This window comes from Drosophila nasuta, chromosome 3, assembly GCF_023558535.2.
Source record: "Drosophila nasuta strain 15112-1781.00 chromosome 3, ASM2355853v1, whole genome shotgun sequence".
Classification (NCBI taxonomy): Eukaryota; Metazoa; Arthropoda; class Insecta; order Diptera; family Drosophilidae; genus Drosophila; species Drosophila nasuta.
In genome coordinates this window covers 6,606,368-6,629,940 of record NC_083457.1, presented here as the reverse complement: position 1 = coordinate 6,629,940, position 23,573 = coordinate 6,606,368, and the positions used below count along the sequence as shown (strand labels likewise).

At 36.9% G+C, this 23,573-nt stretch overlaps 1 protein-coding gene across 2 annotated transcripts in view; it reads left to right on the top strand.

The window, feature by feature from the left end:
• The first annotated feature begins 247 nt into the window (after positions 1–247).
• LOC132788783 (uncharacterized) overlaps positions 248–23,573 on the top strand; it is a 37,363-nt gene continuing 14,037 nt past the window's right edge. For both annotated transcript variants that reach the window (XR_009632655.1, XM_060796358.1), the window contains exon 1: positions 248–522. Coding sequence is in view for 1 of the 2 variants with exons in the window: in XM_060796358.1 (XP_060652341.1) it covers positions 505–522 (18 nt within the window). In the remaining variant the exon portion in view is untranslated. The remainder of the gene's footprint in view (positions 523–23,573) is intronic.

The window sequence follows — 23,573 nt, the reverse complement described above, 5'->3', positions numbered from 1 at the left end:
GTTGTCACTTTTGCACTTCGTCAAAGGGCTTTTCCCACTATTTCGATGTGACAACAGCACTGTGGTATGCAGACAGCAGCAACAACAGCAGCGACACACACAACAACAGGTGGCAATATCTAACAATAGACAGAGGCAGCGAATTTATTTATTCCGTCAACCATATACAAAAATATATACGCGTATAAATATAAATAGTGCTGCCTACTCGGAGGCGCAGCATTATAAATGTCGAGTTGCTCAGCTGGCTGGCATTCATTCTCGCAAACTCCTCTATCGCGATCCCAACTCAATTCATTACAAAAAACATCTATGTAGTTCTTAAGAAACGAAATCGCTTTGCCTATCATCGATTAAAAACTAGTTATTGATCTTAAAACGCGTATATAAATGCATGCTTAATGCATAAGAAATAAAAACAAACATCGAAACAACGCCAACGAACGAACGCATCATCAGAAGTTTCCACACTTAACCACGCAGCGACCATAACACGTATGCGCCATGGTGTCCAAGGCATTGGTAAGTGCAGCGGCAGTCATCGTCGTCGTCGTCGTTGTCAAAGTTTCATGCTCTCGGTGGGCGAAAAACTAAAGTTTGTGAAAGAAATAAGAGGAAAACTACGCTTTGGGGAGCAAGTGAAAGATGCATATTTATTTTTGAATTAGTTTTCTGTGCGATAATCGAGAAGAAACTCAAGCGATAACTTAAACAGTTATCAATTGTAATTAAGTTTGCAGTGATTAATAATTGATTCAGCAATTAAATGTAGATAATTCTTAAAGAGTTTGCAAGCTAAATGGCAAAGTGATTGCAGCCTTCAGCTGACAGGGAATGTGCAATAAAGCGCAAAAAGGACACTTCAAAGGGCATTGCATACTTTTAGGGTCTGGTTTGGGTCTGGACTGAGAAACATGAGCTCCCACAATATGCAAACAGAAATTGAATTAATGCCATGCCTGCCTGCCAAGCTAACCAGTGTGACCACCCATGTAGTGAGAGTGAAAAGCGAGAGGAAAGGAGGGAGAGAGCGAAAAGTGAGAGACAGGCAAATGGATTTGGTTGGCAAAATTGCAAATTAACAACAAGTAAGAAAGCTACAGTCGAGTGTACTCGACTGTGAGATACCCGCTACCCATTTTGAATAAAAGAAATATATTTTGCGGGATTTTCTCAAAATATACCAAATATACTGCAAAAATACTAAAAAATATACCGAATGGTATATTTGGTATATCGACATAGTACCGTATTCAAAATATACCATAGACAGCACAATATACCAGATTGTCAGCCAAAGCAACTAAGACCCCTAGTAAGTAGGCGTTTTTGCCCATACAAAAGTATTTCTTTAATAACTTCGACAATTTTTATCTGATCGCAACCAAAATTTCAGAAATCATAAATACTATAGTTATTATTGTATATACCAAAATTCGGAACTCTAGCTTTAAAATTACGCTTGTTATTCGATTTTTTTGATTTGCGGGGGCGGAAGTGGGCGTGGCAAAAATTTGAAACAAACTTGATCTGCGTGCAAACATAACAAATGCTGTCGAAAAAAAAATTATAGCTCTATCTCTTATAGTCTCTGAGATCCAGTGTTTCATACGGACAGACGGACAGACGGACAGACACACAGACGGACAGACGGACATGGCTATATCGTCTCGGCTGTTGACGCTGATCAGGAATATATATACTTTATAGGGTCGGAGATGCCTCCTTCTACCTGTTACATACATTTCCTGCCGGCACAAAGTTATAATACCCTTCTACCCTATGGGTAGCGGGTATAAAAAGCAGGCGTAAAAAACGCTGGCACAAATTTAGCTGCAATTCAAACAAAAAGTTGCTTCCACACACACACACTCCCATACATGTATTTGTTGTTTAGCTTATGTTGCAAGCTGCATGAGAATTAGTGTTGCCACTCGACAGTTTTGCCAACAAGGAATCAGCCAAAGAAACAAGTCAGGCGCACAAAAACCCAACAAACTTGCTCCAAATCAGAGTTGAGCCCCCAAACAACAAGTGCAATGAGCGAAACGACAGAGACAACAATACTAGTAAGTGTGACAGAGCGAAAAAGAGAGAGAGATAGTGTAGGCGAACGTAGTGTGAAAACAATGCCTTGAATGCTTAACGTGTCAGTCGCCTGGTAAAAAGGCGACGGCTTCTCTCGGCCAGGCTGTGAAAAAATATGCAAATTAGACATCAAAAATGCTTTAATGAAAATTCCGCCCGCAGCTAAAGGCATGAGAATGGTTCAGCAGAGCAAAAAAAAAATTAAAAATTAGGTATAAAACTGCACAATTTCACACTTAAGGCGTTTTGTATTTGCAGTCGCTTAAGTGCAATGATAAAGCAAGCAAAATAATTTGAAATGTCGAATTGTTGCTTAATTACTGCTGAATATTTTGCATTTACCTTCGGTAGTTTTTTTTTTATTGCATTCTTTTTTTTTTGGTGACATAAAAAGTTGAACCGCAACAGCTGCCGCATAATAAAAAGCATAAATATTGCAAGCAACGCGCCAGAAAATTCGACCTGTTACAATATGCGGGCGCTTATGTGCATATTTCATACACGCAGACACACACATATTGTTGCATCCACCTGACCCGCCGCAATTTGCGTTTGCTGCCAAATTGCCACACTAAACGCCACACAAAGGCTCACAATTTGCGATTTGCTCCACACGAAACATGAATGCTATTGCAACTGCCAACAAAAAAAAAAGAAAGAAGAAAACAAAAAAAAATGGCGGGCAAAATGAAAAAAAAAGTAAAATGTATGTGGAAGTGGCAGTGGCAGACGCAGCAATTAAAATGACATGCAGCAAAGACTGCAAACTCTTTGGCGGCGTCAATCACGAAAATTGAACTGAATTACCAACTCTTCAACATGGCATTTGCAGGCAGAGCCACCAAATTCTTCGTATATAAAGTGAAAATCATATGGCATCTTACTAAATCATGCATTTATTCGCTAATAACAACTTTACAGTAGTGTTTCCGTATAGAAAGAAAAGTAATTTAAAAAAAAAAAACATTAATTTTTAGATTGATTTCAGCACAGAGATTTTAGTAATTCTCGGGGATTTAAGACTTGACTACAAAATTCTCGAGCCAACTGAATATTCTTTAAATTGTAATTTCGAAGTTTTAAGATCAAATACAGCTCCATTCGCAATACAACGGAATATAACAAATTATAATTAAATTAGGATAAATAATATTCAGGATAATTAAAAAAAAAACACAAGTAAGAAAACTACTATCGAGTGTGCTCTACTATGAGATCCCCACTACCCACTTTGAATATAAACAAAATAGTGTAATAATATTCCGAAAATATGCCAAATTAATATTCCGCCTAAATACTAAAATATATCGAAGGCTATATTTGGTATTTGGAATAGCACAATATTCAAAATATACCATAGAGTAGTAAAATATACTTGTACCCTATGGGTGGCGGGTAGAACCACTTTTAGCTTTTTTGGAAAAAATACCATTAATAATAAACATCGGTATTCAAATAAAAAGTACTTTCGAGTTGAATTAAGTAAATCAGGGTTTGGCCAAATATTGATATTCAATCTCATTTATTTATCCTGGATTTTGTTTTTTCTATGCACGTTAACGAACTATTTTAATTGACTTTATTTGACTGAAAGGAGTTTCTTATTAACGCAATTAGAGACGACGGCGTAAGCTCACTTTGATAAAGTAATCTGGTGGCAAAGCACACAGGTATTTAGAGGCAAACATACGTGGCAAGAGGAAGAGGGGAATAGAGAGGGCATGCACGTTAAGGGCCTTTGGTGGCTAGGTGGCAAGTCAAATAAATTTTGCAATTAAAAGTTGCACTCCTTCGAAAACATTTGTCAACGTAAATAAAAGTAAATTAAGTTTATTTTGCATTTCGCTGCGCAAATTTTCTTTGGCTTGCTTCACATTTTCTCTCAATGGCCAGTCGTCGTTGTTGTTGTTGTTGTTTTTATTGTGGTTTTTCCCTTCGCTTGTACTTGACTGTGTTTTCTCATGTTGTTGTCGGTGTTGTTGTTTACTTGGTCGCGTTTTCTGTTGTGTTTGCTAAATAGGAAGCAGCAGATAGTGAAGGAAGGGGAACCGAGTAGACAGGATGCAGCAGAGGGAGGCGAACTTCCGTTGAAACTGTAACTCGCATTTCATGTTGTTTTAATTACTTTCTGATTTATTTAACGTGCCCTGCCAACTGTACTCTACGCTGGCAAACTCTCCACACACACATGTGTGTGTATGCATTATGTAGTTGGGTTATGCCACACTCACACACACACACAAATTGTGGTATTGTTCTGTGCCATACATATCCATTGAATGCCATGCCATGCCATGCATGTAATTATTTGCATTGTCACCTGGGCGCGTCTAAACAAAAACTAATGGCATAATGGCCAAACATGAGCGGGCATAAAATGCAACTAAATATTTTTGTGCGAAACTAAATCGCTGTGGCAAACAGCAAAATTATATTTACATTATTTAAGTGCAATGCCAGACTTGAAAACATGGGCCCAAAATGCGACAGCAGCAACAGCAACAGCAGCAACGACAAATATTAGGCCTGCAACCACGTTGTTTGTTCTAAAATGAATTAAGCAGCTCTTTTGCATCCAACAATTTTGTTGTTCAGGTAATTTTATAGTACTTTACTCCCAGAATGCAGCGTCATCACGCCTCATCTCATTCCCTCTCCTTCTTCAATAGAATCTGTATTCACAGTCCACGCCAACTGACCAAAATTGTATGCAACATTTTGCAATGTTTATTAATTCAAGCGTGCTTGTTATTTGCTATTATTGCCATGGTTCAACCAATTCAAAAATTCAGCTTTTCATTATACCCTTTAAAGAAAGGTTTAACAAGGTATACTCCAAAATAATTGTAGAATCTCTGCTTTGTTTTTGCTTTGAATTTATCGATATGGTTTGTTGCCTAATGTCTTATCACTTATTTTAACTTTTTCATTTTATTTTTTTATTAGTTTTGTTTGCATCATATTTGCATCACTTAGACATTTTGTTTAGTTTTATTCTATTTTTCATCTTATTTATTTTTATTGTCTTTATTTAGAAAAAAAATTGTTAGTTCTCGAGTTGCTTCATTGAATAAACACTCAATTTTTCTTTTAATTTATTTAATTTAATATTTTGGAGTTTTATTAAAATTACCACAACACAATTTTATAATCTTATTTCAAGTTTTTGAAAATTATTTCATACAACATTTTACTGCATGTTCATATTTGTTATTATAACTTATGTATGTATTTGATAAATCTGAGAAAGTTACTTCCTTTTTCATATTGAGTTAATTTAATTATTTCACGTTTTTTGAAGTTTAGCTGACTCAATTTTTTCAAAATTATTTTCAATATTTTATGGAATATAAAATATATTGACTATATGTAATTATTGTACTTCAATTTAAACATTTTTTTCAACATTTTTATAACAATATTTTATTACAAATACATATAGAATTATTATTTCAATATTTTATAATTCAATGAAACAGACTTTCTGTTTCACATTTAATTAAGTTGCAACCAAAAACGTATAGGGTATTTTGTCTTCGGTTGCCTGATTATGTTTGTTCTTTCTTGTTTTAATTTTAACTAGTTTGCCGACGGTCAAAGCGATGATGGGTTAGGTCTAAACAAAGCTAGCCTCAAAATACACACACAATACTCACTTGACACACATACTGCTGAACAAACTACACATTCACACACACAAATGTATATCTATAATTCAAAAATATACAAAAGCTAAACGCAAATTTGATACTTAACATTCGACACATGTTGTGCCTAAAAACACGTCCCAAAAAAAGGTCAAATGAATAATTGGTGACCCGAGGCAAATGTTAACTTCATAATTTAAATGACGCTGTTTGAATTTTGCAGCCTGCAGTCAGCCCCTTTTGTTTACAATAGTAAGTTTATTACACTATATGTTATATATATATATACATGTGTGTGTATACACAATATATTAATATTGAAATTTGCACGACAATTTGCTACCCTGCAGGCAATTTTAATAGTATCACGATGCAATGAAAATACAAGCGATTTTAATGAGCCAATAACTGTGATTTACAATAACCGTCAATTAGCGACATTTATTTATTTTCATATTTTGAATTAATTAAAAAATGTAAGAAAATATCTTACTTTAAATGGTCAGCTTTAGCAAAATGAATTTCGCTCAACATTTTCGCAATATAATTAAAGTGAAAATGAATATAGCTTTTAGCTTTTAATCATTATTACAATTAGTCGTTCTTCAATTAAGTTTGCGATTACAGTTGACTTGGCTTGCTGCAACTTTGTTGCAGTTACCCTGACAATCGCAATGCTAATTAACGCAGCAGCAGCAGGCACGCAAAAACTGTTTACCAACTTTCGACTGCACATAAATAGTTAATTAAAGTAACAACTTTATGCTGCTACCTGATGTTTGTTAAATTCATATTAATATAGTAAAACGAATGAGAGCTGAAAATTGCATATTGCAAGCGTGTGCTCGCAAGAAATTAATTGGAATCCAAAATGCACAAATTCACATAACATATACAAGAGTGTTTGCAATTTAATTGCACACTTTTTTGGGGCGCGAGGCGCACCAATTAAATATGACGGCGTTGACATTGTGTATGTGTGTGCGTGTGTGTGTTACGTACTCGTCTGTACAATTACAAAACTAATGCCATTTAATTAAGTTCACACGTGCCACAATTAAATCTTCAACACTAATTGATGAACGTGTGTGCATACATGTCCTGTCGAGGCACTTTTAAGCGGAGCTAACCACCTCGCATTCGCATCCCGTCTCAATTCAACAACAAGGACAACAACATCTTTTTGCCGATGAGGGAGAAAAGCAGGAAAAATTTCTCACGTAATCAGCAAAGGCAAACAAATAAACGAGTGGACGGAAGGTATACAAAAATTGTGAAAGCTACTGAAATCGTGTTAGGAAATCATAAACAGTTTTGTTTTTCCCTCCTCCACTTGCAGGTTGTATACTTTCTGAATTAAGCAAACACACACACATACAGAGTACGCTCATCCATATCGTTGTGATGTGCTTTGCTTTGGTTGTGTGAAGCTCTTCGGTAGTTTTTTCTTTCTTTTTTTTTTACTTTTTTGTTTGCTGGCCTTTATCCCTTTCCACTTAGCGTCGTTTGTTTTGTTGCTGCTTGCATATTTGGCACGTTTGCGCCTCGTTTTTGGTTTGACCAGCTCTCCCTGGCTAAGTGGGCGTGTCCGCCCCTACTAACTCTTGCGTGTGTGTGCGATGCGTATGTTTTTCTTGGTGAGTTAGTGCCATTTATTTTGCTCGAACTCTGCACCAAAAAGGCCGCACAAAAATTCGAAAATTATTTAGCAAATTAACACGCTGACAAGTCAACTGTATTGAAGTGAACGTGTTCTGGGGATTCATTCTGGCTAGCAAGTTATGTGATCAGATTGCCTAAATTTATGTATGCCATGCATTTCAGGGCCCTCAACTAATAAACACAACACACACGCACAACAACATTGCCTCAATCCTTGCGCACCTGAGAAGTGCTTTTGCCTTTGGCCTTAAGTATGCGCAACATGCTGCTTCCCATTAAACTAAACTCAACCATTGTGTTTTCCCTTACAACTTTCTTTTCTCTGCAATGTTTTGTTTCCCTTGTTTTGGGTATGTATGTGTAAGTAAGTGTAAGTGCAAGTCACAGAGTTTCATTTGCACCTGTACCTGAGCATATCCTGTTCCACTCCGTAGCTGCATTTTGTTGTGGCCAAGCATTTATCGCTTATACTTAAGCAAATATTTACTCCCTGGGTATATTTGCTTATCTATTCAATGCTACCTCGGAGTGCTTCAAAATTTCAGTAGTATTAGTTTTAATTGCAGCTCGTTAAATGCGTGAGAGAGAATGGTTATTTGGTTTGAATTGATTGATTTTTTTAAGTTGAAAAGTTTTGAAAAACTAATTTTATAAAGAAAGCAGAACAAACAAAACTATACATACGATTATGTACTTAAATATAATCAGCTGTTATTTCTTTTAAGACTTTAATTCATTGTGTCTTTTAATTTTCTATTTGTTTTTTACTACAAACTCTCTTTATCATTTATCACAGAATGCTCGTTAGAGAATATTCATTCATTCATTCATATTACGCATACGCACCGTCTCTTTTTTCATTACGTGTTTCTTTTATAATCAGCTGCTTTTAAACTTCAATAAATTTGACTAATTTGCAAAGCTTTGTGCTTAAAGGTCGTTAGCTAGTCGAACACTTGAGCACATTGCATTTGCATTGCAACCAGTTGGCTATTCTGTGAGACAACCACAACATATAGTACACGCCACAACAGCAGACTTGGGCAGCTGTTTAGTTTTGGTTTTCGGTTAGACAAGTTTTATAGTATATTCGTAGTGCATTGTGTCGGCTAAATGTCTTGTTGATGCCTTAAATATACATGCTTTATTCGTACAACACACACATTCATTTGCCACACGTGCAACAGTTCGGTACGGTCAACGTAAATCCACTGTGAAGAGTTGTGCGCTTGACTTAATGAAGTTGCTGCCACATCGGCTTTTTTTGGGTTCATCAAAGTGAAATAACAATGCAAATGCATTTGCATTAATTTGGGTAGAAAGAGGAAGCGGAGAAGAGGGGAAAATAAATAAAGCAAACAAATAATGAGCGAGTGCAAAGCAAATGAGTAATGAGATTTTTATAAAGTTAATTAAAAATTTGTGGCAGACAGAACTCATAGGCCGAACGTTGTGTGCCCTCAAGTGAGACATTACTAAGAGCTGATGACGTGGCTGTGGCCCTGACTGTGGTTCTGACTGCGGTTCTGTGCTGCTGCTGCTACTGCTGCTGTCGCTGCCTCTGATGCTGTCGCTGCTTCTGTCAGGGCACGCCTCAAGTATGCACTTGGCATAATTTGTGCAGCAGCCAGAAACTTGCCACACGCTCATATATCAGACAGCAGGCGACGCTGAGTTCGACAAGTGTGCGAGAAAAAAAATATATATCATATATATATTTATATATATATATAGCAAATCCATGGAGCTGTTGCAACCAGGTCAACGACAGTGCCAAAAACTGGGCACTCAATGGCTGGGAAATGGTGTGAGGTGGAGAAATATGGGGCGTTGCCGCTCTCTTTCTCTCTATGCAATCGCCAGCACTTTGTGGATAATAAAACAATTAAACGCAAACTCAAACATTGCCAACACAAAACGAAAAAAAGGAGAAAATAAAAAAATCAACAACAAAAATTTCGCCTCACATTGCCTGCCAAATGAATTGGAATCCGAAAATGGAAATGCGGAATAGAACTGTGGCTGCCACACATAGTGAATGGCTGGCAAATGTTTCGCCTGCTGCCATACTAACCACATTTGCATGCCGTTGTTGCCGCTGCTGCTGCTGCTGCTGCAGCCTGGGGTGAATGGGGCGTATACTTAATCAAAACCAAAACATAGACGCACTGCGCCCCCGGCCGCGGCGTAGCGAGGGAAATTGCTCGATAGCTGCCGTCGCCTGCGTCGCCGACTCCCATTTTAGTCGTGCACTTACGCAGAGTTTAATTGGAATTTATGGTTGACATTCTGTTGCTGCCAATGCAACTGCAACTGCAGCAACAGCAGCGAAATTTAGCCAAATTTTCAATTAGTTGTGTATATTTAATGAGCCAAAACCATTTGCGCTTCGACGCCTTCGACTCGCCATTCAACCATTTCAACCCAGCCTCCAGTCTCCAGTCTACAGTGAAAGAGCGCGGCCACATTACGTCATTTATGATGCTTCAATGCTCCGCTGAGTGACGTTATCCGTTGAAAGTTTTACACGCGCCACGCAAACTCGCAGCGTCTCCCCGTTCTGTATGCGAATGCGTGTGTTTGAGTTTGAGCTAAGGCTAAGGTTAATGGCGGCTAACGGGCATGCCAAGGCTCCTTGTGCTACTGCTGCTGCCAGCTGTACATATTTCATAATCATTAAAACCCCATGCCATGTCATGCCCCATGTGCTACGTGTGGCAGTTGAAGCCAACTTCAATTAAAGTTTTCATCTTCAAATACATCAAGAAAAGAATGTATTTGCTATCCAAGCGATTCTTTTTTCTTGCAGCAGCGAAAAATATAGAAGCTTTTACATGGCACAAAATTAAAACAAATTAATAATAAATATTAAAATTATTTTAAATATTTTTTCTTTTTTTAATGTTGATTGAACAAACATTTTTTATCTTATAGACGATAACTATATTTTTGTCTTCTATTAATGAAATAAATTTATAATTGAATCTGCCTAATTTAATTTAAAACTTTAGAATCTAAGAGTTTTCAACATTTCAGTCTACTCGAGTCCCATTCTTTTCACAGATTAATTATAAAAGTTAAAAGTTTCGAGTTTTTATTAAAAATATTCATTAGAGCTCTCATTTTTTATTGTTTGATTGTTATATTTCTAAGATCATAAGATAAGATCGGCAGCAACCTTCATTATTTAATTTTCAATTTTACAATTGAAATGATTTTCAACATTTTTTTTTGACATTCTTTTTAAAGCTTAAGTATATAGGTAATATATGTATTATGTATCACATATCAATTAAAGTAAGCTTTTCAAAACTAGCAACTAAACCGAATTTAATACTCTTCTACATACACCTTTGTGTAATTTAAAATGAAATAGATTTTGTATCTTTCTCTTGTAAGCTGTGCAAATTCAAATGCTTGCCACAAAATACGAGTATATCATATATATTTAAAATAGAGTCTTTTGTGTATCTTTCTCTTTCCCTACCTCTTTCCAAGCTTTTCTTTAGAATAGGCAACAAACATTTCAGACACACTCACATGAAAAGGCTTGCAACAAAGCTTACGAAACAAATACTGACAAAACACTCGTGGAAAGGCCTTGGAAGTCCTCCTACTTTGATTGACTTTCCTTTACGCTTGCCACAGTCACTTTCAACTTCCCTATTGCCTTGAAGCGTTTGCAACTTTTTATATTAGATTTGAAATATTTTTAAAACTGCCACAAAATAAAACTTCACTTTTGATAGATTTTCAAGTCCAATTAGAATCTATCAAAATATCAAATGCGAGTGTAATTTTCCTTTCTTATCATTTTCAAATACTAATACTTTACAATCGGCTTAAGTTTGTGGCACTGCTTACAAATTTGAGCAGCTTTGCCCTAACAAGCTCAACACTCAACACTCACTAAACATTTTCCTTTCACATGCAAAAATTTGCTGCCTTTTTTAGAGGTTGCGATGTTTCTTTGCATTTGGCAAAGAATTTGTTATAAAACCATGCTGCACACACAACACTGAGTTCATGAAATGCTCTACTTTCATAATTAAGAAAATGTAAAATGACACTCATGTAAATTGTGTGCTGATGAATGCTTGACATCGTGATTCTCTATAGTTTGAGAGTTTAATTATATTTATATATTATATTTTCTTATTTTTAATTTAAAATATGAGTATTAATGAAATCACATAAATTAACTTTAAATATGATAATCAATCAAATCATAGGATATTAAGAACTTAATTTCAAATATGACAATAAATCAAATCAAAGGAAAATAAGAATATTATTTCAAAAATAAATATAAACCAAATCGAAGGAAGATAGGAATTTAATTTTGAAAATAATAATCAATCAAATTAAAGTAAAATACAATAGGAAAATAATTTTAAATTAAAAAAAATCAAAAATCAAAATCAGTATACGAATTTTATTTCAAGTATTAAAAATCAATGGAAAACTGTAATTGTAGTTCTTTATAGAAATATCCACTCTTTCCTTTATAGTTAGACGAACTAAAAACACCTTAAGACAGAGTCACATTCACCTGCCAAACACCAACTCAACTCATTGCCATCTGCAATCTAATACTCAAGTGGCTGAATCAATGAATATAACCCAAGTGCCACTCACTTACTATGATTTACATGCTAGATTATTTTCTATACACATCAACTCTGCTTCGCATTGAATTAAAGTAGGCGTGGCTGGCTGTCGTGTCAATTAGGGGGCGGTAGGCGATGTGTAATTGTGTTGAGCTGTCGATTTGCCACATTATTGCATGCCTCACGTCAGCCAAGATAGAGAACGCGGAAGGGTCGTAAAAAATGGCTTTAAATATTAAGAAGCTTAGGCAGCTTTTACGGCTCACTTGTCACTTACAATAATATGACACACACTAACACACACACGCACACATCTTCCGCTGGCCTCAACTAGCCATAAGAATGAAACGTGTACGCTCAACCATAAAATAAAAGATAATCATTATTTTTCTAAGATTGCACATAAATTTTTCGCGTGCGCGCTGTAGCGTTCGCCCAGGAAATGCATCAAAATTCGTTATACGAGTGCGAGTGTGTGTCCGCGTGTATGTGTGCGTGTGTGTGCGGTATTACAGGAAATGCGCCAGCGTACAGGAACAGCAGGAACAGGAATAAAGTATACGTAACGTGGCATACGAGTACAAGCAAGCCCGGATGCAGCGGTTGTCCGTAGTCCACACACTGTCTACCCACCTTCTCTCCCTCTCTCTCTTACTCGCACTCTCTGTTTCGCTATCTCTCTCGCGCTGCTTTGTGGCCCAAAAAAGTGCTCGGGCGTTAAGAATGCAACGCTTGCAGTTGCTGTTGCCTTTTGCCCGGATGCAGCTCATTTCACTCGGGCAAGCGCAAAATGTAGACCAGCAGGATCAGACACAAACTGCACAGGAGCAGTTCCAGTTCCCAAACACACACACACACACACACTGCTCTGATAAAGATGGATGCATCGAGCCAAGCCGATGCTTGATTTAATAAATTTTGAAATATTTTCACTTCACGCAAAAGACTTTTACAGGCTGGCAATTTAATAAACTGGCGTGTCAAAGTGCCACAAAAAAATATCATTACGTATACGTACACTCGCACCGACACACACAAGTGTCAGTGCGGTTGTCTGTGTACGCGTGTGTGTCTGTGAGTGTGTGGGCGGCACTGAGTGTGCGCTCCATTAAAACTTGAAAAGTTGAGCGCTTAATTAAATGTCGCGTAAATGAAATCTTCAACATTCTTCAATCAAACTCAACAACAAAAGCGAAAGCCGCACTTTGAATTCTCTACAAATTAACTTAACTTGACAATAAATGCATTTTATTATTCTTCTGTTTACTTAATTACATTCGACTCTCTACCAAATAACTTGTCTTTAGTGCAGAATTCAACTTTATTATAAATTAATCAATTTATTTAAATTTGAACATTTTATCAATTAGACGATGCTCAATAAAAAAAATGTTGTGGTTATTAAACATATTCAGCATTTAACAGTTTTTGTTATTTTATTTTAAGTAAGCATCTTCAGCACTTAAAACAGTTTTATGGGCTTCATAATCTTCATAAAACTAGATTCTTCTCTTTTTTTTATCGCATACTACTCATATGATTATCTTTGATAAACTCATTTCAAAATCAACTTATTGTGACAAACGATGTTGTCACATTTTGCATTCTTTGAAACTAGAGAGTACAAGGTGCAAAAGTTGATGGCACCTTCTCCTGCGGCTCTCGCTTCAGTCCCCTTCGACTGGTGATGCTGCTACTGCTGCTTCTGCTGCCGGCAAAGTGATTAAATTGAGCAACCATTAAAATAAATATGGCGACAAATGGCATAAGTGTTCGTCGAAGGCAACGGAAAAGCTCATTAAGGCGAAAATGTGCACAAAAAAGCGAGAACGTGAGTGCAAGAGAGTGAGCGATCAAAACAGAGAGAGAGAGAGGAGCGAACAAAGTTGGTAGAGAAAGAAAACGTTGACACGCTGGGGAAGTTTTTGGTGAACGAGTGTGCAGCATCAGCGGTAGCAGCTGCTGCTGACTTGACTTAACTTGACTTGACCCCGCCTACCTGTTTCTCTTTGCCTTTTGACACTGACTTGATGATTTTTTTAATAACGTGGCTAATTGAATTCAAATTAGCTGCCTAATCGACGAAGCCCTATGCAAATGATTGAGCCAACCGCCACGTGCAGCCGTTATGACAAGCCAAAAACTGCCAGTCAACTAACAATGGCCACTTCAATGCCAAGCTAAGTAGTAGAAGCTTGCAAGATGGACTATGTGATACCCTGTACTTTTTGGTATTATATGAATATTGAAAAAGTTGTAGCTTATTGTTTGAGAAGATTACATTTCAGTGACAAACAGGGTTGAAAAATATTTAATACAAATTCAGTTTTTTTTTAAGTTTATTTGATAATTTGTTTAGTTAATGTTGTAGTAGTCCGTTTTATAGTAATAATATAAATTAAAGTATATATAGATTTCAAATTTTGTATATTTTAAGCAGTTTCAAATTTAAGCCATGTCTTAGCCACTTCCATTAGTTAAAAAAATCAATTGAAATAGTTTGTCATTCCCTGCGACTCTCTATTTAGTTATAGCGTATAAAAGCTACTGCACTTGTCGGCGTGCTCAACCACAGCTACAGCAACAGCCACGTCTATGGCATCAGCAGCAACAGTCAGCTACTGAATCTCAGTCTTCACCTCAGACATTGTCCACTTGGACTCTGACTCTGAGTGTTTTTGGTGTTGGCCAAACTGTCATTGTGAGTGCTGCTGTAGCTGTTGCTGTTGCTGTTCCTTGACTTGCCTTGGTAGTGGTGGCGGTGCGGTGGTGTGTGATGCTGTGGGTGGTTGGGTGGTTGCCTAGCTGCCGTTTCTCGCTTCTCCGTTGTCGGCTGTCGGCCTGGCAATCATACTAAAAGTGCCACCTGACGCTTTGGCATAGTTGTTGTCTGCCTCTCTGACTGCCAAGTACCTAGCCTATTTGTTGTTTGTTATTATAGCCACAGCTTCTTCTTCCTCCCTCCCTCCTACGCTCTACGGTCATCCCCTTTAGCGTAGTCTGCCCGTTTGGACGACCGTAAATCTTTCCGCACACTTTAGCAATTTATACATAACCGCCGGCATTTATTGTCACATTTAGCTCGCAGTTCACGGCGTCACGTCTGCTATTTACATTTTGCCATCGCAACAGCAAACAGCAACACCAACAACAGCAACAACTAATAGCGAGTAGGTTGCTTTGGAGGAGGCTGCAAAATGTCAGCCATTTTTTCTAGTGGCGATGCCACGCCCGATAGAGTCATCTCATTTGCGGCCCGCGGCTGTCCGTCCGAACTTCTACTTCTACTGCTTCTGCTCCTTCTATGACCAAGTGTCACGTTGCAGACTTATTAGCGTGTCTTCTATATTTTCTTTTTGTTGTAGTTGTTGTTGTTGTTGTCGCCGCTATTGCGACTTTTTTTGCTTTTGCATTTTGCCAAGTTCCACGTTGATAAAATGAGGCGCACCGAAAAAAGAAATGAGATTAAACAACTTGGAATACTTTTATTGAACTGACAAGACACAACCCTCAGATACTCAGTAGAGATATTGTTTTAAAAGTTTTTAATTTTTCATATTTGAGTAATATGAGTAATAACCAAATTTTTAATTTCATATTGATTTATCAACATTTTTGGCAAGTAAATAAGGATTTTAAGACTTATTTATTATTTATATTATAAATTTATAAATATTAAAGAAATATAAATTATAAAAAAAAAACTTAAGTAAGGAAAATTACTCATACAAGATTTGTGTAATTTAAATTGTATTTATACTAAAACGAAAACCAATAAAGCCTTACTAAACAAGTAACTCTATTCCTACAGCTTATGTAGGGTATAATTATGTACTTTTTTTTGGAGAAATGCTTTCAAATAAATAAGCAAGTGTTTACTCCCCTCTCGATGTCCTTCCGGTACGGCCTGCTGTCAACTATCTCGCTCGCACTTGTCATTTGCATGTCGCATTTAAATTTGCATTTGTCAAGCCGGCAAAACCGAGCACATACACTAAGTTAGTTTGACAGCAATGCGAGTTGTCTTAAATATTTATCATATTACGCATACGCAGGGTAGGCCAGGCCATGCCATGCGATGCCATGCCAAGTCAGTCAGCCAGTCGTATTAGTGACTTGTCTGACTTCGTGATGATTTATGCTCATTAAAGCTGCGAGGCAAAATAAAACCGCAAGAGGCCAGCCAGAGAACCAAATAGAGAAAGCAAAGTCAACAACTGCTTGCTTGATGTATTGCGGTCATAATGATGCATCATTATTCCGGACTAATTGTGGGGTTGGCCAAGTCGTTTGTAAAGGTCAATTATCATAGCATTGAAATGCTCAAGGAATTGACAGGACATCGAGTGGAGGAGGAAATCGAGAGAGTGCCATCAGAAGTGAAACACAGTCAAACTGAGCATAATAAATTAAAGTTACGTTTGATCGCCAACAATTGATTATTCCCCCAACCACATATGTACATAAATACACATATATACAATATCGACCTACATATATCAAAATCACGCCACATGCGAGTTTGGGGTCAAAGGCAGATGTGTCACATTTAATTGGGTTTTGCACAGGCTTTTGCACCGTAATAAGCTATTAAATAAACGAAAATCCAAAGCGAAATCCATCGCATTGAAACATAATTGAGCAGACGCTCACACACACACACGCACACATACACACACAGGGAGAGAAGAGGCTCGTTCGGTTGTACAGTCATAAATAACACGCGAACTTCCGTTTGCCATAAAACTGATGCGCGCGACAAAGCGAAATGGCGCCCAGCAATGGCGGGCGCTGTTTCCGCTTCTGGGCGACAACACAGACGACAAGACGATCGCCAGCAACAACACAAACAACGACAACAATCACAACAATGATAATGACACTTTGCTATTGCTAAAGATGCCAGACCCCAATCATAAATTTCAATCAACACCGGGTCGAGTCTTTCGAAACCTATACCAAAAACTCGAATGACAAACACTCGCATAACTGTGAATTGCCATCACTTCCCCAACCGAGTACTTCTTCTCCCTCCCTCCATCCATCCCTCTTTTGTCTGCTGGCAGCAATATGACAGGCTTTTGCTATTAATGCCCCCCAGACTCGCTCTGCAACCGGCGACGGCGACTTAACTCATGTTTTATTGCTGCAAATCCCATTTTTGAGCCTCAATGCTGACAATAAAAGTCATAGAGATTCAACATCTACAACAACTACACCCGCTTCTGCTCTGGCTCTCCACTCGCCTTTCCCTTCTATCAGCTTCAATTTCTTCGTCGTTGACGGCTCTGCATCATTGGCAGCTGAAATTTTGTTGTTCACAAGCGTCTAGGTCATGATACCAGCTGAAAGTGTCATCAAAAGCTTAGACAGCAGACGAAATCAAACAGATTATATATTTTGGCAATATCGTCTAAATTATTTAATCAGCTGTCACTAAGTCTCTAGCATAGATTTTTGAATTGTACTCAATTTTCAGTAAATATTTTAACAACGACTTGTGCTAAAATGCGTCTTAAGAGTTGGTAGCATCTAAAAAATTTAGATTACATTTTTGAATTGTGTTAAAGTTATTTATTTATTATATTAATAAATAAAGCCCAAAATATTTAATATTTAGAAAAGATTTTTAATTAAATTCATTTTTTCATTTAATTTACACTTTAGTAATTATTTTTATTTGTATTTCAACAAAATCTTTGTCTTAAATACCATACTCTTTCAAGCTACATATTTGTAAATCCTATCTCGCTCTTTTTTTATTTATTAGAACTTATTATTTTCAGAGATTAGTAGCAACATCTTAAAGCCGATAATTTCTTCACTCTTTTTGCTTTTATTTAATATATTCAAAATTAATTTATTCTAATAGACTGTGATAGATTGTTTCACTAATATTATTAGTTCAAAAGTTCATTCTAACTCCTAAGGGACAATCTTACTTTTCAAAAATAACATATTTTTTTACTAAGCTTTCTTCTTCATCTATTGACAGCATAAGCTAGTGTCATTGGCGCACTTTTGATTACTCGCAATGGAATGTAACAGCATTTGAAGCTGACAACCCCTTAACAAGTTGTTGCAACTTTCAGAGAGCAGCAGCAGCAGCAGAGTCAGAGGCAGAGCAATGTGTGTGTGGCAATATGGTCGTAAATCATTAAAAGTTCACTCATAAAATGCCAGCCACAAGAGCGGCCACAAATTTCACTGTGTAGTCGCAAGTAAAGCTTTCAGCTTTTTGGCCAAAAACTCTCTGCCCTCTGTGTACTGTATATATTGTTGTGGCTGATAGCCCAAGTCATCTTCATGGCTGTCGCCTGTTTGCCATAATAGTTGTTCGGCCTTGTTTGTAGGGCTCGACAAATGGCTACGGCTGAGCAGGTTAATCGAAAAACTTTTGGGCAAATAATTTGAAAATGTTCAAATTGCCATTTAAATCGCAATATACCCGCAGGCAGACGAGGTCGAAGAAAGTGAGCAGCGGCGACCACAACTGAAAGCTGAGCGCCTAATTCTAGGCTCTGTTCTTTATTTACACACTAATTAATGTGTGTGGTGGTCTTGAAGCACACAAAGCAGGTTTATGGAAAATCAATGCGTTGCCATAAACCCCAAAAGTGTAACAGTAGCCTTTTGGTTTTACCAGTCAATTTCGAGACAAAGACCAAAAATTATATCAACTTAATTAGCGCACATCAATCACATGATTATTTGAATGGAAATTGGTTTTACCCAACCGAACATATTTACGATATTTAATGAACACGCACAAAACAGCTGATTACGACGAGTTCACAAAACAAAGCAAATACAAAAAAAAAAAACAAATTGAATTACACATAATGACATCAAATATACACATACATTACGTATACGTTATGTTGGTCCTAATGTATTGAATAAATATTTGGCAACGAGTTACGTGCATATATGTATGCTGATCAATCTCATCTCACATTTGCCGCTCATTTTGGGTAATTTCATTTCAATGAATATTATTTTAGTTTGCACTCAATTATCTTAATTGAAATTTAGTTACAAAATGTAATTAGTTTCAATGCGGAACTAGCCAAAATTTTACACGAAGAGACATAACAAATTATTCAAGCAGCTACTTTTCTGCAATTGCAATTTGCAATTATTTAAATTTAAAGCCCTCAATTTGATTCATTGTTTGCATTCAGTATTTGCTTCCCTGTTCTCGGGCTGTTGATTTAATCAATTTATTATAAATTAATTTAATGCAATGGCATTCAAAAGAATAACAGCAGTGCAAAGATAATTATTAATAAAATAAAAAAAAAGTTGCTAACGTCACATATTCAATCAATTATCCTTAATCTCAATACAAACACAATTCTACATATTTTTTTGTGCAAAAATCAGATATGTAAATGAGAGCTGGCACGGAATTTGACAAGCAAAAGATTTAAAATCTATTGGAATTTTAAATTAAAATTAAACTTTTCTTTAATATCAATATTGGCATTTGATGTCAGATTGTAAATATAGCAAAAAAACAGAAATTTTTATGCGAAGTAAAAGCCCAATCATATTGCTTATTTGGTAAATAGTGTAGGGGAGTATTCGATCTTTGTTTTAGCCATAAATATATCCAGTTGTGTGCCTGCTCACACGCATTTCTTAAACAATTTGCGTGTGTGTTGGGGGCCACATAAGCATAAACATTTATGCTGTTCAGTCCATATATATACAGCATATTTATATGTGTTGCCAGCCCACTTGACCCTTTTTTATTTTTGTTATGTATTTTATTGACAAACAAAATTTTTAGCTGCCACTAAAATGAGTTAGGACAGGCTGAAAGCCGCCCAGAACTCTGGCTTATTGTTTGTGACGCAGGCAGAGAGACAGTAAAGGTTTTTATATGCCTGCCAACACGAACAGCGTGCAGCGACTGTTCGACTAACTGTGGGACAGTTTGACATAAAATGCTGAACAAAATATTGACCGAAGCATGTATACTCTGCAAAAATAGAGAAACTATCAAAACACATTGACAAATTGAACCTAGTGCATGGAAATTTCGTTTGCCAAACTTTAAACTAACGGTAAACATGTGTCACTTAATAATGCAAGAACTTGTGCTACTCTATAAGCAAGCATATCAACAATTTGCAGCAATGGCAGCACACAAATATTTTTACGAATTCCGTTTGAAACCCTTGCAAAACGAGCAGCACATAAAAATGTACGAGTACACTCCTATTATATTATTTATAAATCAAAATCACGCACCGCAATTTCATATGTGACGCTTTGTGAGCCGAGCTATATAATCTGACATAACACACACACACACACACTGGCACACACACTTGCATACACACCGACAGAGAGACAACAAACAGTCGCACAGAGTGCGGTCTTCTCTTCATTTGCAGATAAATTCATTCATTTTCATTTGAGTCAAATTTCCGTTTGCTTAGCCGCACGTGCTATGCCTCATATTTTGCTTCTGATTGATATTATATTATATTGTATTATATCGTATGCTATGTATATACCGCCGAGCCTTTATCCGGAAATTTTTCCCTTTTATTATTATTATTTAGAAGTTGATTTTCCTTTTCTTACCGCACAGCAGACTGTGTATGCGTAATATAGCCTTTTATGCGATTAGTGGAACGCAGTCGTCGGCAGGCAATAAACAACTTCATAGTTGGCCAACACTCAGCAGCATTCCTTGGCTTGATTAACGCTTTAAGCTGTAATTAATTAAACCGCAATGACAATGCATTTCATATACATATATTCTGTACACACTTAAAGCTGAGAAAATTGACGGCAAGCAAGCGAGAAAAGAGGATATGCAGTTTGCGTTACTCTGAAAATGTTGATAAATAAATTTGTTATTTATTTATGGATTCAAGTTTGCAAAACATTAATGAATATCATAATTAACAATATACTTTAATTCTCATTATTAATTCAATTTAATGAAATTATTATTTAGTACTCCACTAAGTCAACTTAGTATTTTCTCAGTATTAAGTTGTAAATTATTAAAATTGCCCCTCAGTTTTTGGCTCTTGTTTACAGGGTAAAGCTACGCTTATAATTGAATTAGTTTCTCACGCTACTTTGACAGTTTTTTGGCTAAAGGCAGCAATTAGAGCATTGAGTAAAATGTAAATAATTACAGCCTGAGCTGTGTGTATGAAAATCAAAATAAATTGCTAAATCACGAAACTAATTTGAATGTCATGAAGCTTTCAAGCGCGCCGACAGGCATTGTTAGCACACTCAAAAGGACACGCACAGGACACTCACGTGCGTAAGTGTTAATGAAATTACGGGATTTATGTGTTGAATCATAGTATATACTAAATATACATTATAGTATGTGAGTTGACAGCTAACATTTCATAGTATTTATCGTGCAATTGTGTTGCACATCAGTTGAACTCAAGCATGTCCTTAATATCCTGCTCAGCACAGTGCATTTACTTATGCTTGTCTTCTGCTGACTTTTATCCTCTTCCCTTCCCTTCGCTTCTTCGCATATTGCCTGGCTGTTGTTCGCTTTCGTTTCCGCCATTCTCAATCCGAGTCTCGATACCGATTCCGAGTCCGAATCCGTTTTTGGTAATTTTTCATTCGGGCAACAGCACGCGCCATTTTCGCAGCCATTGGGTAAAAGGGAAATCGAAATTAAACTGTCCAAAGGCTGCAGCTGAAATTTACGACCTTTTCGTGCTAAGCGACCAGACACGACTCTCGTCCCCCCCTCATTGTGTGCTTTCTCCACAACTCGATTTTGTAGTCCGCAATTTACCCTCTTTGCTGAGCTCAACTGGCCAACAGTTTTGTCGTCCTTTCATTTGCCCACAAACATCCGCCCCAGTAAAATGACTTTGTGGCCGCCTTTACATAACGTGCTGCAAGCCAGCAAAAGAAAACAGCCAACCGACCAAGCAAGCATAGTCCAAGGCACAGAGGGGGAAAAGGGGAAGGTCCACTGGGTTGTCCGTTTAATCCTTGGCAGGATTTGCATTGCTGCATTGGTTTGCCCTCTTGATTTTTGGCCACTCATCGTTTGTGGCCGCATGAATGTTAAATGCGCATTTGTTTTCTCCGCCAAGCACTCATGATTATTTTATTGAGCAGCTGCATTTCTCTTCTTCCTCTTCAATTCTCTTCAAACGCGCAAATAGCAAATTGTATTTCTTAACATTGTTTGCTTAACAAGATTTAGATTATCCCACGATCTGGCATTGACATATTTTTTGCGCAAACATTGCGTAACACGTTGCCTCACAAAAGTTTCGCGACCAAAATAATAATCCTTCGCCTCCCTCCCAATTTCCCTCTTTATTTTTTTTCCTTTTGAAAGCTGCAGCTGTCGCCACACTAACAAAGCCAAGGGTGCAATTGAGAGGTGGAAGGGAAGGTAGTGGAGGGCATGCGAAAATATTTTCTTTCGAAAGCTGGCAAAAATCTCAACTAGCCGCAGTTATCTGCTCAACTATGCAGTTTTTATTTGCATCTACGTATTCAAGACATGCGAGAGGAGTAAACAAAGTTTATCCATAAAAATAGCATTATAGAACATATATAATATAACAAATACTTTGCTGGATATCTGGCTAGTTTGAACTGAACTTAAAGCTGAGTTTATACAGTTTAGATATCTGACAAATTATTTATGTTACTTGCAATGTAGAAGTACAATTTGGATAAGGAATTTTAGCTAACTTATACTTTAGCTTCTAACTGACAGTTAGTTTTTTAAATTACATATGAAACAATTTAAATATCTTGCAAATTATTTATGTTACTTACAGTTTAGCTCACTTACTTGCAATGTAAATGTATAATTTAGTTTCGATATATTATCTGACTTATAATTTAGATTCTAATTGGCAGTTAGTTTTCTCAATTACATATTAAACACTTTAGAGATCTCGCAAATTATTTGTGTTACTTACAGTTTAGCTAACTAATACTTTAAATTGTAAACGTCAGCTACAATTATGTTGTTTATTCTCAAAGTTAAGCTGCAGTTTTGCTTGAAACACACCTTGGAAATTGCACTCGCTCAACTTGCATAGACAGCAACATATCCTAAAAAAGCACTCCACCTTTGTTCGACTCTCCATCTATCTCCCTCTCTGTTCTCTCGCCATCTCACTTGAGTGTTTGCTGGCAACTGTTCGCTTCGTTGCACGCACAAATTGCCACTCGAACGGCCCAGTTACCGTTAGCTACACGCACACACACAAATACAACAGACAAATACATACATGGAGGGCATAATATGGACGACGTATAGTATCTGTAGCCAGAGTACTTGGAACTGGCATCGCATGTAAATAACACTAAGCACAATACTTCTCGTATATTACGACTACTTGGGGGGCTTCTTAGCAAAAACGTGAAACCTGCTGGCAATGCATAAAGCCGGAATAAACCAAATTTGTGCATTGTGAAAAGGGTTTTCATCTCCCTCCCACAAACAAAGTTATTTCCAAGTCTTAAAGTGTGATTATTTTTGTTGGTATTGTTGTTGTTGACCAGTCGAAAGCAATGGCAAATCAAATAA